Here is an 18,170-nt window from a genome sequence, read left to right as displayed (position 1 = left end):
TCTCCCAAAAATTATAGACACGGACAATATTGGATTCAGATATCGATAACGGGTATTGTTATCTATTGCTGAACAGTTAATGGTTCCAAATAACGTTAAATGGGTATTGACATCAGATATCGATATCGTTAAACAGATTTCGTTAGATTTCAGACAATGTGGTGTCTGTGTAATTTAAGTCAGGCCTGCCACTGTTGTCATCGTTAGATTCAGAATCAGAGCTGATGACGTGCACACTTGAGTCTTGTGATTTCTTCGTAAGGCGTTGAAGGAGCAGTTGCATACTCTGTTGTGGTGTGCATCGAGGTTTGGCGTCCACTTCCTAATGTGGTGGCATGACACTTGTGACGTACTACATGACTTAGGTAAGATTTGCTGTAAGATTCAAATATAAAATGACAAGTTCAATTCTTCTTTGGGCTAGCAAATATTACATGTCCTACGAGTGGCAAACGTACTTATATTATCCAAAGAGAAATGGAATAGAATGTTTTTTCATGTTTGAAATCAAAATTTTGGAGTGGTATTGCATCAGCCTTGCAATGCTTAGTAAACTACGTCGTAAGCCCATCGTCTAGACGCTCTATCACTCTGAAGGTACTGCAACATCTGAAATTAATACTCTATTACTTGACAATCCATATGCTTAACATAAATTAAGATAAAGTTGAATCACACCTGATGTTTTTGGTTCAACATTGATTTCACCGTCAAGACAAATGTCATATCATTTTGTTTTTGCTCTCAACACCAACACTTCACACAAACAAGTGCCTCGATACTTGGCCTCTCCAAATGCGATCGCTCGTAAGTGACGAATACTTGGTCAGCTGAGAAAAACTGCTCTGATGGACATTGGTGAACACCCTACTCCATATGTGAACACTGAACATATGTGAACACCCTTACTACCCCACCAGGCACCTGCATTATCTCCCCCTCCTTGGTGCATTGTGTTGGGTTCAATGCCTTGGATCGTCCATGGAAAACACGATTCCATGGAGGTGGAAGCGTGTTGATCGATTCATAATCGATCTTTAAAATCAAACATTGAATGTACCTTTTGGGGAACTCATTCCACCCTTGACTTTGCCGCTCCGAGATCTTTTTGAAGTCGTTCATGCATCCGGCCTCTAGAAGTATCCACACGATCACTCGGCGCTTGGATATCTACGTCTTCTTTTTTAACTCTTCTTAAAAATCTAGATCTTCTCACCATGAAGACACTCTCCTTGGATGAGTGGAGAAGAGAGTGAAGAAAGGGAGGGGCTCCTCAGATAAGTTTTTTCTCAAAAACCCTAAAATTAAAATATATCCACCAATGCCCTTATGACCTTATGCATGTGACCCTCTAGGCCCATGTAGTATTCTAGTTAATAACTTTACTGGCCCAATAATAATTTTTGACCAACCTTATTAATTAACTATATCAACATATATATTAATTAAATAAGGATCAATTTGACCGAATTGATATATTAAGTTTCCAGCCAGTGGGATGCCAAGCTACACCTCGTGCTGTAGAAGATACCGAGTAGTGTTGAACTCTCTCATGTAACCTTTGCCGTCATCAATTACCATATATGTATAATTTATCATCTACGCGAGACTCTCGAACGACTTAGGGTATGGTTTATCGTCAAACCCTAATTCATCATTTGATTAGTACTGATGCGTAACGGGGATCATTGGAGAATGCCTTCTCCAATATCCTCACTACCCTGGCTCGGGATTTTTCTACATCGTATTCTTTGAGTCAATCTCCTCTTATATTGAGGCGGATGATCCCATCTTGACCACTCAATCATCTCCGTAAGCTTCTTACTATATCAGAGCTATGACTTGTTTGAATCCCATAATTAGACGCTCGTAAGTCATAGTCAAAATGTAGTCGTCCATTCATGAGATGTTCTTGATGTCTCAAGTCAGTGGATCACTTATACAATCGTGACATGAATCAAGTTGAGTGACGTTTAGGTATAATACCATTCAGGTATTCGTACGGATCAATTCAGTGAAATATTTCTCCAAAGAGCACCCACTATATGTCCTTAGTGTCACCATACCAATAGCCACACAATCAGTTTTACTTATCATATAAGTAGGATCACTTAGTGTTATTCTATCCAGATAATTCAATGTATGTCTCGGTTATCCATTAAATAGGAATACTGAGAACACATGTTTAAAGACTAGTGATCATTGTATTGTGATCTCATTATAATTCACTATGTCATTGCACGTATTCATGGACTTTATTATAAACGTCACACCGTAACAAAAATGAATCTAAAATTTTATTCAATGAACTTAAATAAACATGGTGGTGTGATTGGCTTGACGGCCACACAATATCCATCACGTTGTATGTAGGAAGGTCTCAAATTCTTCCATAGGAAGGCTAGTGATATTGTTTTTATAGAGGGTTCGCTGTTAAGGGCCTGACTGACCTAAGCCTTCGATGGTTGTTGTTGACGATGCATGTTTGTATCACATCGATCATGTATAGCTGCTAGGGTATTAGGGAGAATTCTTTAAACATAGGAAACGACATTCAAATATGATGCCCCATCAAACATTGGCCCTTGGGAAATGGGTCAAGTAGTGCGACAATGAAGACGCCATCATTAATCCACAACAACTTCTCATAGTCGACTAGTATTGTCTACATGGTGATGCGTGCAATCATCAATGATGCTTGTTCATCTTGAGGTAGTCTCTTGCCGATGAACAACCTGCTTCATGACATCCTCCACGTGTTGTGATAATGCACGCAGTAGGAGGAGGACATCTCCAATAACAAACTCCTTTGATCGGTTGACATGATTTGTTGTGTATGCAAAAGGTCCCAATAAGAAGGCAATTTCCTTCAACAACTCCCCTTCTTCACACGAGATCTTCTTCTGGCTCCCCCTGTTGTGAAGAATGCAGCCCCTGCCTCAATATCATTTTTCTTTGCTATCGCTTCTTCTAGCATTTCCTGCGTGCAACTCCACCGTGTTGGGCAATCAAGTGAGGGCAACCTTGGCTTCAATTTATGTGTCCTACAAAGGTCAACATAATACATTCATCTCTTACTTGTTCAACAAATAGCTTGAACAACTTTTCTCACTTTAGTGGCTGCGTTCTTGAGTGAACCAATGCATCAATGCAATGAGGTGTCCCCCCCCCCCTCTGATTCACTCTCATACAGGTCTCCAGTCACAAAACATCACTCTCCTCATCAATTATGGGTATCATAGTGGGAATAGAAAAACTCTTCAATGCAGCTTGAATCATGATGTTAACTATGTGTGTGACACATGGAAAGTGTTGTCCGGCGCTAAGCCCCATGCACCAATCACATAATTTTCTCCCTAACATGGCCATCATTCTTTTGTTACTTGATGCGTTATCAATGATCACCGTGCATAACTGAAATGGAAAGCACATTAAACATTTTAACATGTGCGAAGTCATCTTTACAACATTTCGTACTAATGCTTCCCTTCAGCCCATCGTGGTCTTTCGGATGAACAAATTTGAAATGACGCTAGAAGTTGCTTGTACTACCATCTGTTGGGCACTTCAATTGCATGACCTTTATCACATTCTTTATGCGACAAATTTCACACTCATATGTGGAATCCCCAATAAGTGTAAAGTATTTTAGTATGAGGGATCATTTTGTTCATCCATAGAGCTTTGACGTATCAACAATATGTTCTGCTGATAATTCCTCAAAAGCCAACTCCTCTTCTATTTGGGGTAAAGCACTCTCTGCCATTGACATAACATCTGGTTGGGTGAAGGTTAAGTTCTATATATAACTTGTGTATGCTCAAAAATTGAACTCTATATAAGATTGAAATTTTAAATTATCGATTAAAAATGTAAATCATCCGAAGACGGCATTGAGATAGAGCCTTAACATTTAACTTAGAAACAAAAAACCAAATTAGGAGAAAAAATCATTGGACACAAATTAAGAGACAAAGAGGACATTGGTAGTAAAATAAAATGGAAACAAAGTATGAGGAGAACACATTGTCACCAACTTATTTTAATGAAGAGATGATTCTCTTTTTCAAAAAAGTTAAAAAGGAATAATTTCCTATGGTGTCACAAGTTCAATTAAAGGGATCTAAAAGAAAAAAGGCATGTGTATGGACATGTTATCTTAAAAAAACTATCTTAAAAATATTATCTTAAAACAATATTATCTGACACGATTATATATATATATATATATATATATCTTAAAAGAATATAATATCAACTATACCCATACCAGAAAGTTAATGAATGTCAATTATTAAGCATCAGCTCATTCAGAAAGCATTATATATGTTGTAAAACTAAGGGTGGGGGCTAAAAATAGTGAACTAGAGAAGATGTAAAAATACTCTTAAAAAATGTTTGATTGTTGTGATTGGTGTTGTAATTTAATCATTGGGTAATGAATAAGATTGACCAAGAAAAACCATATCTTGATAAATATAATGTCAAAAAATTTAGGAAAAATGTTATGATGACTCAAAAAAATATTATCTTTCAGAATATGATGTCTGAAAAATATTTTAAAATTTAAAAAATTCAAAAAAAAAATTATAAAAATTGATTTAATCATTTTAGGATGGATAAACGACATTTATAAATAGTTTAATGAAAATAAATATGTAAATAGGATGGATTATACAGAAGATAAAGGTAATAGAATAACCAGGATTTAGATTTTTTATGTGAGATGTGAGAAGTGCAACCTGAAAATAGGATGTATTCTACAGAAGATAAAGGTAATTGAATAACCAGGACTTAAGAATTTATAGTGTTGTCTGTATAACATACATACACTTAAAAATATCTAAATAGAAGAAACACATACTGCCTTTGATATGTTTGTGTCCTACTATGTTGACATTCAATGGGCCTCCATTCCTCAAGAGATTAACAGGGTAAAAGGTGGAGCTGAAAAGAGACGGAGAGGAGTCTTTCCAAGGTATATAATGAGAAATTTAGACCTTCTGGTGTCTAAGTGGGATCATTCTACGATTGATATGATTCCAGTATATTTTATTTATGCTTTTACAAGGTCTACAATCAGAAGTTTAGACCTTCTTGTCCAATTTGGGTCATCATCCAATCGACAATGGTATAAGTTATCTAATTTCTGGATGGATTTTTATCTAATGATGCTTAAAAAATCTAACAGTAACACATTCACACATTATTAGCTTGATTTTATAAAAATATGTTTCCAAGAAGACTGATGTCCTTCATCTCTAAAGTTTCATTTGATAAGCATAAATGTACTTTTTTCCATTCTCATTTAAGTTCTTTCAACTTGTTAAAAATGATATTGAAGAATATCAAGCAGACTGCTCTTAATATATTTGCAAGTATTTTAATATAAATAATATTAGTAGTTATTTTTAATTAAAAATTATAATATTTACAAACATTTTATTTGGGATTCACTTACCAAATAAGATGTAATAATGTGTCACTACTATTTTTTATTTATTATTTGATTTTTAATTGAATTTATAGAGGAAAAAATATGTGTCATTATCTTCTAGAAATAAGGAGGGATTTATCTTATAGGTTATGTATGAATGCACAATTTATGTTGTGTGGGGAAAAAATAGTTTAGATGCACTAGGATTTTTTAGAAGGGGGATTGAATTGGCCAGTCTAATTGTAACATATCCTTTATTTTCTTAGATTTCAACTACTGTAGCGTATATTTCTCTATCTAGGTAAGAAGATAATAAACATTTTTTTTATCCAAATTCAGGGGAAAATGATCCCTACGTCATGTCTCTTTTTCTTCATCTCAGATCTTCACCCTCAGGTCACCCAATTTACAATTTAGGTGTCAAATCTTAGCCAAGTAAGCTAGCTTCTCGCTTGGATTGATTTAACATGGCTGATGAGTCAAGTTACCACCACGCAATACACCAAGCTACATCACTCCTATACTAAAAGTAGGGCTGAAATGTCGTTATAAGGTTTTAGTTTATGCAATAATATGTCTTAATTTCCTGAGTAACACAAAGTGAGTAAGTATTGAAGCTAATAGAGAAGGTATCAAATCTATACAATTCATGTGGATTTTTTGGAAATTTAAAAGTATTTATGTTGTATATTTGATATGACTTAATTTTTGGGTTTTAATTTTTTCCTGATTTTTATAGATCCTTTGATTTTTTTTCTATTGTTTGGAAATTTTCAAATAACTATATTACCTTTGGTGGAGGTGGTAGTACCAAATGAAGGTTGTGATGGTATATCGGGCAAAAAGGAGAGGCAGGGTATTGCCAAATGATGGTTATAGATTAATTAATATCAGATTGATTTAACCAAAATAATAGGTTGAGTTTCCAACCCATGGGTTGTCAAGCTACAACTTGTGCTCTAAAAGATACAAAGGAGAGTGTATTGACTCTCTCATGGAACCTGTTCATCATCGGTCATCATGTACGTATAGTCCCTAGTCCACTTGACGCTCCTTAGACGACTTTGGGTATTGTCAAATGTCAAACCCTAATTGGTCATCCGAGTTAGTACTAATGCATTTAAAAAAAAAATGCATTTAGAAAGCATCAAAGAAGTCTTCTCCGATATTTCACAAACTTGGCCAATGACTTCATCACATCATCTTCCTTAAGATGTCTCCTCTTATAGCAAAGGTGGACAATCCCATCTTGACAACTAAATAGTTTCGTGAACCCCTTGATGCACCTGAACTATGACTGTTTAGGATCCCATGATTATAAACTTGTAGGTCATAGTCAAGGTATAATTGTTCATCCACAAGACATATTTGGTATCTCAAGTCTAAGTCCCACAAACACAATTGTGACATGAATCAACCTGATTGACAGTTTGGTATAATACCATTCAAGGATTTGTACAGATAAATTTAGTGAACTCTTTCCACATAAGAGCACCCACTCTCCATCCTTAGTGTCTCCACACTAATGGCTACGGGACCGGCCATACTCATCATATAGTGAGGCTAGATAGTGCTATTCTATCTGGATACTTTGATGTCCTTCTCGAGTATCCTTCAAACATGAATATTTAGAACACATGCTTAAAAAGTTGTGATGCCTATATTACAATCTCATCATAATTCACTAAGTATGATCATGTATTCATGGACTTCATTAAAAGCATCACACATGCACCATAAGGAATATGTTCTACTAATGAACATGAAAAGGGATATGGAGTGTGTGATTGGCTTATCAGCCACATATATTTCTATCAATATAACTTATAATACCTCTTTGTTGATCTAGGTTTTGAGCTAAACAATTACTCAGGGCCTTTTTCATTGATATAGCCACCTTAACATATTACATTTTATTTTATTTCCTAAATCTTATTCTAGATGAGTTTTTTGTTTACAGAAGTTTTTTATGCACATTAGTTCTAGATCTTGAAGGCTCACTAGGTGCCTATTTTGCATCAAGATAGCATGTTTCCTATAATTAGCATCTACTTTTGCCATATCCACAATAGGCATTGATTTCATCGCCGAATATATATCTCCATCCACTTGTCTTCTAGATATTGAGCCTAATAATCAGAGAAAACATTTTTTCATAGAAAAGTATTCCTCCCTTTAGTAGGTGATAAACTCAAAATTAGGATAAAAATTTGTCGCTGTGAAATTGAGTTTAATCAATAATATTTATAAACCTATACTCCAAATAATTTATTTAGCTAGCGATGAGTAAGGGTCGTCTCCACAGGGAACATATAAGAAAGGAACTCTCTTGATTGAATGAAATTGAGAAGATGAGAAGAGTTATGTATAGCATACGAGTTAATGAATAAGTAAAGATAGTGATTAGGATAGAGGTAGGGGAAATTTAAGAAGATAGAACAAGTATATTACTTGAAGTGGATTGCTACCAATGAGTTGGAACTAGGGGGTAGAGGTAGATGTGAAATGTGGTGTGAGGCGAGATTAAAGTAAGAAATAAGATGTAGCTCTTTAGGATTTGGTAAATTTAGGGTTTAATGGAATTGAGGAGGATAGGGAGATGATGTAATACGACCTGCCGGGATCGGTCGGCTCGTATTACGTCACAGGAATAGATGGACGGGTTCGAGATTTATATGAATGTATGCACAACGAAGACAACCTCGAATGAGCAATGACGGCTGTTCACAGATAGGGAAATAAATCCACGATGGTCAATGGTGAGATATTGATCCAAAAATCAAACTCCCAATGACCCTAGTGACCAACTAGACATCTAAGATGAGAGGGGCGCTTGACGGCCCTAGGGTGTTTGGCGTCTAAGTCAGCAATCACCCTTTCAACCACAAGTAAATTCCTATCACTCGACGAAATGGCTATCCTATCAAGAGTTGTAATTTCGGCAGAGGATGTGATTGCGGAAGACGAGATTGGAACAGGTAATAATACTAGGTATTGATGGAGGAGAGACGGGGGGGTACCTGATTGGTCAATAGTCCACGGCGCAAGTCGCACCCAAGTCGATGACGAAGCTTGGACCGGCGACGGATGGCGGGAACATGCGGCTGCTCGATGTGCGGGCACGGATGGAGGCGCCGGTGCGGGCCAGCACACGGATGCTGGCGGGCGTAGGGCGCACGGGTGCGGGGCACGCAGGGGTGCGCGGGCGCAACGGCGCACGGGCGTGGCGGCTCGCGGGCGCGGCGGCTCGCGGTTGCGAGGACACGCAGGTGCGGGCGGTGCACTAGAAGTGCGCGGCCTTGGGCCTTGCGGCGTGGGGCGCGTGAGCGGGCACGCGGCGCGGGCACGCGGCGAGTGGCGTCGCGGGTGCGGGCGTGCGGCGCGGGCGGTGCGCAGCGCGGCGGCGTGCGGCGCACGGACGCGTTGGCAGGAACCGAGGTCGGCGGCGGTGGAGGGCGACGGTGGCGGGGGCGACGACAATGACGGAGGCGACGACGGCGACAGGGCGGATCTGGGGCCCAAGGATGGGTCTTCTTGAGCTGTAACCACCCAAGAAACCTTCAAGAAGACGGTTTCTTGGGCTCTCTTGGGAACCTTGGTCGGATCTTGAATAACCCCGTGGAAGGCGATCGTCGACGACGAACCTGCAGCTTTGGACTCCCTCGGAGTGATCTCGACGAAGGTTTCTTCAGCTCCAGACGGCGACGGCTTCTTGGATTCTTCACTCGTTCCGGAGTAATCTCGACGGAATGCTTGGACACGTCGTCACGGAGTGATCTCAACGTGTCGACGAGGGCTCTAACCACGGAGTGGTCTCGACGTGGGCGAGGCTAGCCGGACCTCTCTACTCTCTACGATAGTGGAGACACAAGTTGGATTTCTTTCAACAAATGACTCAAATGTTCTCTTGGGCAAGCTATCCCCTTATATAGCGAGGGTAGGTGCTAAGTGAACGTGGGGGGAGGACGAACCATCGTGAAACGTGGTTGGACCTCTCCTTACAATTTGAAAATAAAACTGAAAAATAAAAGTAAAGGATGAGGACAAGGCCCAACACCGGCCCAGTCCATGAAATCCAAAAACACAAACAAAAACAGAAACAAAAGCAAGTAAGATAAGGATGCTTACGCGGGGTACTTAAACCCCGGGTGGCGAGCATCGGCGCGAGCAGCTCGGCGAGGCTGATGTCGTCCGGTCGTGACGCCTCCTGGATGGTCCCCCATCAGGAGATGAGAAGGAATGAAGATGATAGTGTAAGATGTGGTAAAAAGGGTGTTGAGAATGAGGTAGAATGAGGTGTGAAAGAGAAGAATGTTATTTAGGATTTCTTGAACGAAAAGGGAAAACAAGGTGAGAATATCATAACGGTGTAGGGGACACGTGAAATGAATGATAGGCGCAGATACATATGGGCGATGATGGATGAAGATGGAGGTGGATGACTAATGCTTAAAGATGTTTTTTACAAAGATCTGGACCTCAATTTATAGATCCAACTGCATAGATAGACAACATAAAGAAAAACTTACCCTTAGCGAAGCTTATTAAACTCTCATCAGAAGCATAGATCAAGCTCTGCATTTCCCTATACCATTGAAGAGCATCATCATAAAGATAAAATTTCTTATACTTAAAGGCACCTGAAGAGGCTACTATGTCCTTTACCGAGTCTTAATTTCAGCTCAATCGGATTCTAGATCGTTGGATATCAAGCCAAGAAGTTGGACGATTCCTAGACATGGATTTCATCAAAAGATTTGTCTCTCCTTGTCTTGATTAGTGCTGTCACGTCGTTCGGTTAGGGTATTGTCTCATCTTAGCATTAAATGCGATGATTGGTTGAGATTCTTCTTTGTCATCCGTGATTGACGGCTCTCGTGGTGCCATGTGTCACCAAAGGAAAAGACAAAAAAAAGAAATAAATAGATAAATGATTCAAAATGCAAATGACGTGGCGATGCATCAGCACGCACCACGTCATCGCATTCTCTCTAAGGACAAATCAGAAAATGACTCATGTGTGACATGTGTTGCTTGACACATCTGCGCCGTAGTCATTTATGACTAGTCAACAAGAAAAGAAAATTCATTTTTTAATCCATGCTCCTTAGTCTTTGCACAGCATTTATTGGAAAAAACTGTCCTTTTTTTTTGCTTGGGCCACATAACCTTGAGCCAGAAAAAGCAAAAAAAAAATAGGTTATCATTAAGTGCCACTATGACATTGGTAATCGCGATGCCTTAATGGTTTAGGTTAATGATTGGCAGACGCCAATATTTAACTGGGTTAATGATTAGCTGTCACCAATCTTTATCCTTAATTGTGGTTGGTCCCTGTTCAATGAATCGTACGACGACACGTGGCTCGCAAATACAAATGCGGAAAATATATTTCTAAAATTCATATTGAATTAAATAAATAAATAAATAAATATTTCAACTTAGAAAATTCATATCTTTACTAATTTAATGTCAAAAAATTCAAAAAAGTTATATTCTGACTAAAAAATTATACTCTTTCAGATATTGATGTCAGAAGAATCCTTAAAACTAAGTAAAAATGCAGATAATTCAGAATATGATTCTAATTATAAATTTAATCATTTTAAGCTTGACAACATGCACATATAATTAATTTAATGCAAATAAACATGTAAATATGGTCAAATTAATCTACTATAAATGCATGTAATCAATAGGGCTTCTTTTATTTTGTTAATTCTTCTTTTGGGTGCAGGTGTCTAGCTTCGCAAACATTTTTATTCTCGTTTCTTCCAAATAACCTCCTTATAGTTAGTACTCCTATTTATTTGCTAAAAACTCTCAAGGGTGCTGCGTATATATTTCTATGCTTAATTGGTCTGGATTTTTTAACTAAATGGTCACTAGAAACCTCATTTTACTTTAAAATACCATCATCCCTTGAGTAAAGTGTGTCCTCATTTGCTGAATCTCCTTTATGTACAAGAAAATTACCCCACAATTTTATGTCTGGACCGGCAGAAAAGAAGAAATATTTTACAAGTGCCCCACCTCTATAACATCTGTCGCATTTTTCAAGCCTTGTTGGGCATCTGTCAAGGCCCATTAAAACCCACGTCAGACCCCTATGTGAGCTCCCCTGCCCTAACATTTTCCTTTAGTCTGTAATGAAAAACATTGAATTAATTTTTTTCTCCGCTGCCCATTCCACAACTGTACCAATTCCAAAATTCAACTCTACATCAACTAATTGTCAACTCTTGATCAACTCTGGGCCAAATCTAGATCATCCAGAGTCTAAGAACAAGGTTGAACTAGATATCATGAGCTACACAGTCATAATGCTTTATCCAAGCTTTGGAGAAGGCCAAGAAGCTCAGAGAAATCTGGAGGAGGGGGGCAAGTGAAATCGGCTTCCTCACCTGTGTGAGGATGCTTGAATCTGCGAGAACCCATCATAACTTCAGCCAGGGCAGTAATCAAATAAAGAACAGGGAGGTATATAAAATAATAATTACCCAATTGAGAGGGCATGCAGACAGGGTCTCTGAAGTTTGGATACCACCTGGCCAATCCGGAAATGGCAGAAAGGAGGGTTTTTGGCTCTCAGAAGAGAGAGGGCATGGCTCTTGGTCCCTCCATACAACTCATCTCCAAGCAGTGGAATCCCCATGTATTTTGCATGAACCCTAATCTGCTTCCCACCCAAGAACATGAATCATTGTTTCTTACCAAGAAGCTTGTAGAGAAGTAACATGAGGGGTCACATGGTTTAAAAGATTAGAGGTTCTCAGCAAATCCATAGAGATAGAGAGAGAGAAGGAAACACCTTTTCTCTTTTTCAAATTTAAATCTATCTTATTCACGGTTGGATAATTATTTCTATCCCTATCGCTATATCTACATCTATCTCTAACCCTATCTCCGTATCTCTATCTCTAACCCTATCTCCATATCTCTATCTCTACATCTCTATCACGATTTCCATCACAATCTCTATCATCATCTCTATCTATACATCTATCTCAATCGCTACTGCCATATCTATCACTATTTCTATAATTTGCTCTACCTTTATCTCTATCTCTGTACTATCTTACTGAGTATCTCTTCCTCAATAATTATATCCATCTCAACCTCAATTTCTATCTGATTCGCTAACTCTATGGCTACCTCTATTTCCATCTCCATGTCCATCTCTATCCCCATCTAATTCATCATCGCCATCTCTTCTATTTCACTCACTACCTCTATGTTTATCTCTACCTCTAACTCAACATCTAATTCTATCTCAATCTTTACATTAATCTCAATATCTATCTCTACCTCTTATTATACATCCACCTCTTGAAGGGGAATTTTTCTCTCACCTGGTGCGTTCGTCCTGTTTCTAGTCTCCACTCCACCAGAGCAGCTCCGGCTCCAGCAAGCACTCCCATCACTTTGTACCTGAATTCATGAAAGACAACCTCCTGCTCAAGAAAGTTCAGAGGACCAAAAAGAGGATGACTAAAACGAAGACAAAGAAGAAGGTAAAGAAGAGGAAGAAATTGATGAGGCTGATGCTCTGATGATCTGATAATGAATTATAAAGTTGAAGGTCACCACCTACTGGCCGCAAAGCGAGCACCCCTGGCATTCTTCTTTAAGCCAGAGACAGCAGTCATACGGATCCGGTTAGTAGGATCACGGGCTATTGGAACTTCTACTCTGCCAGAGGTTGAAGAAGGTACTCCAGAGGTGAGACTGATGTATACTCTCCTAATTCTGCGGTCTTTGAACTGCTCGGCGAGATGGGCATGAGAGTGTTCGTCCTAATGCAGGGAAATAATAATCGATTATGATAACAATTGGTATCTTTAACTGAGAAAAAAATAAAAGAGGTTTTGAACGTTGATTTTGGAAGAAGAGTTGGAGACCGATGAAGAATTTGCCATTGTCATTGTATGTTTCCGGCACTTGGATGAGGACTATGATCATGACTTGTCACCTTCATCCCTAGCTTCATATGAATGATGATGACTATGATAGGTCATCTTTATCATCCCAGCCTCTGACAAATGAGAAGGGCAACGGCGACGCTGAATGACAAGAACTGATGATGATGATGATGACAAGTCGTCATCATCATCATCCTAGCAGCTGATGAATGATGAGGACAATGCGGACTCATCATCTTCCTCATGCCATTCTCATCCTGGAGGATGACGACATCGACCATGTTATCATCATCTGTCTACTAGACTGACGAATTCATCATTCCCATCATCATCTGTTTGCCACTAAGATGGCAAATGATGATGATGACGAATTGTCATTATCACCCTGGACAACCGAACCACATAAATTGGCGTGTTCTCTTTTCTAACCTTGGCAACAACCAGTAACCCACTCGTCCCTTTGTCTAATCTATGCACAATGCCTGGACGCACAGCGGCCTCTGTGCTTCTAGAGATTGAATCAAAACAGGAAAATTCACTCAAATCCCCATCGGAACCCTCATCATCGTCGTCTTCATCACTGCCTGAGGTCTTTTCTTGGAAGGCCATTGAAGGAAGCTGGCAATGATGGAGGATTGCATTAACCAGAGTTCCATTAGGATTTCCAGGAGCAGGATGAACAACCTAGATATTCAAAAAGATAGAATTGATCAGCATAATGTAAAAAAACTTAGAGAAATGCTGTAATTTTCTAAGTGAACAGACCATATGTGCGGGCTTGTTCACAACGAGGATGTGGGCATCCTCGTAGACTATATCCAGAGGTATATCTTCTGGCTCAGCACGCAGGGGCTGAAGCTCCGAGACTGTGCAGCTGACCCGGTCACCGAATTTGATGGTATGTGAAACCTGAGAGAGATTACACCAAAGATGTTTTGAATAAGATGAAAAACAAAGCAAATGTTCTTCCAAGACCTTGATAACAAATTCTTAATCAAATGAAGTACTTAAGAAGAATTCATGAAACGAAATAAATTCAAATCATGGGATTTATTGAGAGAGATCAAGCCTTTTCCCTTCAAAAAAGAATTCCTCTAAAAAAATCTTTATCCTAACTTTCGCCCAAGGTCGAGAGACGCCATTAAAGAGTGAAAAAGGTAGAGTTTTATGGGCAAAGGCGGTGTTAAACATCATCAATGGTGCAGCATTGAGGCCGAATTCGAATTGAAATGAAGTATTTAAGAGGAATCAATCCAAATCGTCGAGCTTCGAATTCAGAGAGATACTGAGAGGGATCAAGCTTTCTCTTCTTCCAACAATAATTCTTGAAAAAACCCTCGACCCAATTTGCGCCAACAGTCGAGCGATAATTGGATAAGGGCAAAAGATGGCGTCTTTGTACAGAAACGCGAGGTAGAAACCTTGTCAATGGTGCAGCCATTGACGGAGACGAGGCCTGATCGGATGCTGGCTTGAACGCGAGCCCTGCTGACGCCATTAATCCGAGACGATATCCACGAGTCGAGCCTCGCCCTGGCAGTCTCCTTGTCGACAATCTCCTCCAAACGAACGCCCGCGTTGTTCGCTCGAGATTCTTCTTTCTTCGCACGCTGAGGCGAAGGGGAAGAGCAGAAGAATTTGGGGAAATTGCGCCGCTCCTCTCCATGGAAGAAGCGCAGAGAGGAAGATGGCGACGGGCCTGCAGCCGGAAGGTAGAAGACCATCGTCTTCTTTGTTGGGCCGTGTTCATCAAATACTTAGTCTTTTTAAGGTGGTTAGTAGAAAGAAAAAAATACAAAATTAAAATCAAAATAAGACAAGGAGAAAGAGTGAGAAAAAATTAGAGGGCAAGGGAGAGGGATAGAGTCAAAAGAAAAAAATAAAAATTATGATACAATTAATTAAGTAGATTTGTGAAGGAATATCAGTTAACTAGTATGTTAAATGAGATAGAAAAAGGGGGGAGAGAGAGAGAGAGAAAGAGTAGGAAAAATGAGATTATGATATTAGATTAGCGAAGGAATAACAGTTAATAAGCAGGAAAAATGAGATAATGATATTAGATTAGTGAAGGAATAACAGTTAATAAGTAGGAAAAATGAGAGAGACAATCGAAATAGAAAGGGAGAGAGATGGAGAGAGTGAAAGAGCAGCTACAAGTTAGAGGAAAAAGTAAGAGCTATAAAATGAACGAGGGGTAGAAAATGATTGAAAATGGAAGAAAAAATAGATTAAAAGCATAAAAAATTATCGAGATATTGATGGATATTATGTGGGCTTCGTGCCAAATATCACCACCATGTTTTTTATTTAATTTCATTGAATATTACTTCATTATTATTTCAATGTAATGTTTATAATGAAGTCCATGAATACATGTAATGTCCATGTGAATTATGATGAGATCATAATACAATGATTGCTAGTCTTTAAACATGTATTGTAACTATTCCTGTTCGATGGATATATTGAGATGGGCATCGAATTATCAGGATAGAATAGCGGTAGATGATCCTACATATGCGATAAGTATGGTTGATCATGTGGTTGTTAGTGTAAATACACGAAGGACAGATAGTGGGTGGTCTTTAAAGAAAGAGTTTACTGAATTGATTCATATGAATCCCTAAATGGTATTATACCTAACGTTAATAAGGTTGATTCATGTCATGATTGTATAAGTGATCTATTGACATGAGACACCAAGGTCATCTTGTGGATGGATGCCTATGTTTTGACTACGGCTTACGAGTCTCTAACCATGGGATTGAAACAAGTTTTAGCACAATATAGTAAGACGCCCACAAAGGTAAATGCTTTGTCAAGATGTGATCATTCACCCTTGGTAAAAGAAGGGATTGACTCGAGGAAGACGATGCAGCTAAATCCCTGGCCAAAGTAGTGAGGATATTGGGGAAGACGTTCTCCAATGATCCTCATTGCACATCAGTGCTAACCGAATGACAGATTCGGATTTGACGATTAACCGTACCCAAAGTCATACAGGAGTCTTGTAAGGATGAAGGACAAGGTACCATAAGAGAGTTCAAACACTACTCTATATCATCTAGAACACGAGGTGTAGCTTGGCACCACACGAACTGGAAAATTAACTTATCGATTGGGTTAAAATTGATCCTTGATTAATTAATCTATGTGTTCTTATAATTAGTTAATAAGTATGGTCAATGAGTGTTATTGGACTTCAAAGTTATTACTAGAATGATATATAGTTCTAGAAGGTTACATGCTTAATACTAAAAGGATGTTGGAACATAAAATTTATTTTTTGGGTTTTGATGAAAAATCCTTAATGAGAATAAATAAGGGGGGCACCCATTTCAGGTACCCAAACAAGCCATATCTGCACTTCTGCCATTCTTTCCCATTCTTCTTCCCTCATTCAAAGTTTTATGAAATGTAGTTTTATGGAAAAAGTATTATTTAAGTAAAAATAGTTGAGGACCTAAAAAAGCTCACCCACACCTAAATTGTTCAGGTGCCTCTCTTCCTCTTTTTTCATCTTAAGCTCCTCTCCATTCCCAATCTGATTGCAAAGGCCTAATGGCAACGCTGCGTCGATAATGGTGATCACACATATGAAGAAGGAGACTCAACTTTTGGGGATCTTGTGTACACATCTAGAGGCCGAAAACGTGAGCATCTCAACACGTATCACTCAAGGAACTGAGAAATTTTGGATCACTGATCTACGCCAAGGTGATTTAATTATTCGACTTTAGAGTGATGTTATGATTCCATACTCAGTCTTCAACCACGCGAGTGATTTGTTTTGTATCGATAAAGGCCATATAAATCAAGTAAAATGAAATATTTTCTAATATTTTGAAACTAGAATGACATAGCTGATCATCAAATGATCAGTTTTCTGTATCGTATCAATCTATGGTATTATGACTTGTCCATTTTTTATCATTTTTAGAAATATTATTTATACCTGATATTTTTTTTGTTATGATATAATTAAAAAATATATTCACAAATTTTACCCCATATTTTATTTCATCAATGAGATCCCTTAACTCTATTGAAGCTTAGATTAACTAGTCTTTGATATCTATACACTCAAAATTTACTAAAAGGGAAGTTTTCTACTGGTGAGCCAAATGTCAAAAAATAAGGACTTTCCGGATTTCATGCTGTCAGTTATTCAATTTGTTAAGGGATATTATCATAGGTCAGAAATGATGAAGATATAAGAAAAAAATAACATTTCAATGGTAAATGAAGAGTGTTTTCATGGCTTATACGTCATAAACAACAAAAAGATATAATTGGGACAAAGCTTTGATGAATTTCAAAGTCTAATATTTTTTCATCTAAATTATGATTTTAAATTCCATATGGTAGTATTTAAAACCAAAGCTAACCTGGTTTCCACCAAAAGCATACAATTATTCAGTGGATCTTTACTTCATATTGATTCTTTCCCATGGTAGAGCCCTTGATTCAAACCCAATTGTCTTCCTCTCCGAAACCTTTTATTAAAGAAATATTCTACAAAACCCATATTGATGCATGTCTTTCTGCTCCATCAAGTATGTCCTTGTGTCCTGTGGTATTTTCATATGTTTGTGCTTTAATATTTATATGCATACATTTGTGTTGATATATCTGTATGTGTATTTTTTTTCATAACACCTGTGCAGCAGTGCAGCACAAGGCCGTTGCTGAGTGGAAGTAGCAAGCAAGTACAGGTCAAAGGCTCATCAAGCAATTTATCTGATATCATGTGGGTCGATGGCTCATGGACTGTCCTCATCGAGCAACAAAGAAGAAAATATTATAGC

At 38.4% G+C, this 18,170-nt stretch overlaps 1 protein-coding gene across 2 annotated transcripts; it reads right to left on the bottom strand.

Annotated features, from left to right (window-relative positions):
- Positions 1–11,584: 11,584 nt before the first annotated feature.
- LOC144706991 (Pseudouridine synthase family protein) lies at positions 11,585–15,114 on the bottom strand. 2 transcript variants are annotated; one of them, XM_078580105.1, is made up of 7 exons: positions 14,781–15,113; positions 14,125–14,268; positions 13,789–14,043; positions 13,028–13,233; positions 12,790–12,868; positions 11,938–12,113; positions 11,585–11,861 (listed from the first exon to the last, which is right to left on the bottom strand). In XM_078580105.1, exons 1-7 carry the CDS (start codon positions 15,081–15,083, stop codon positions 11,756–11,758), a joined length of 1,269 nt encoding a protein of 422 aa, XP_078436231.1. In that variant the 5' UTR covers positions 15,084–15,113; the 3' UTR covers positions 11,585–11,755. The 2 variants fall into 2 exon arrangements, 1 of the variants encoding a protein (XP_078436231.1); XR_013582365.1 differs by lacking the exon at positions 11,585–11,861 and having other exon boundaries at positions 12,044–12,113; positions 13,032–13,233; positions 14,781–15,114.
- Positions 15,115–18,170: the final 3,056 nt, after the last annotated feature.

This window comes from Wolffia australiana, chromosome 8 (assembly GCF_029677425.1).
Source record: "Wolffia australiana isolate 7733 chromosome 8, ASM2967742v1".
In the NCBI taxonomy this organism is placed as follows: domain Eukaryota; kingdom Viridiplantae; phylum Streptophyta; class Magnoliopsida; order Alismatales; family Araceae; genus Wolffia; species Wolffia australiana.
The sequence above is the reverse complement of the archived record's forward strand: the minus strand, read 5'-3'. Positions and strand labels throughout refer to the sequence as shown.

Excerpts from the sequence above, each read along its gene's own strand:
- LOC144706991 (XM_078580105.1), bottom strand. The coding sequence starts at position 15,083 with ATGGTCTTCTACCTTCCGGCTGCAGGCCCGTCGCCATCTTCCTCTCTG. Across the intron at positions 14,269-14,780 it reads ATGGCTGCACCATTGACAAG|GTTTCACATACCATCAAATT; the intron begins GTTTCTACCTCG and ends AATCTCTCTCAG. Across the intron at positions 12,869-13,027 it reads GCTCGCTTTGCGGCCAGTAG|GTACAAAGTGATGGGAGTGC; the intron begins GTGGTGACCTTC and ends TCATGAATTCAG.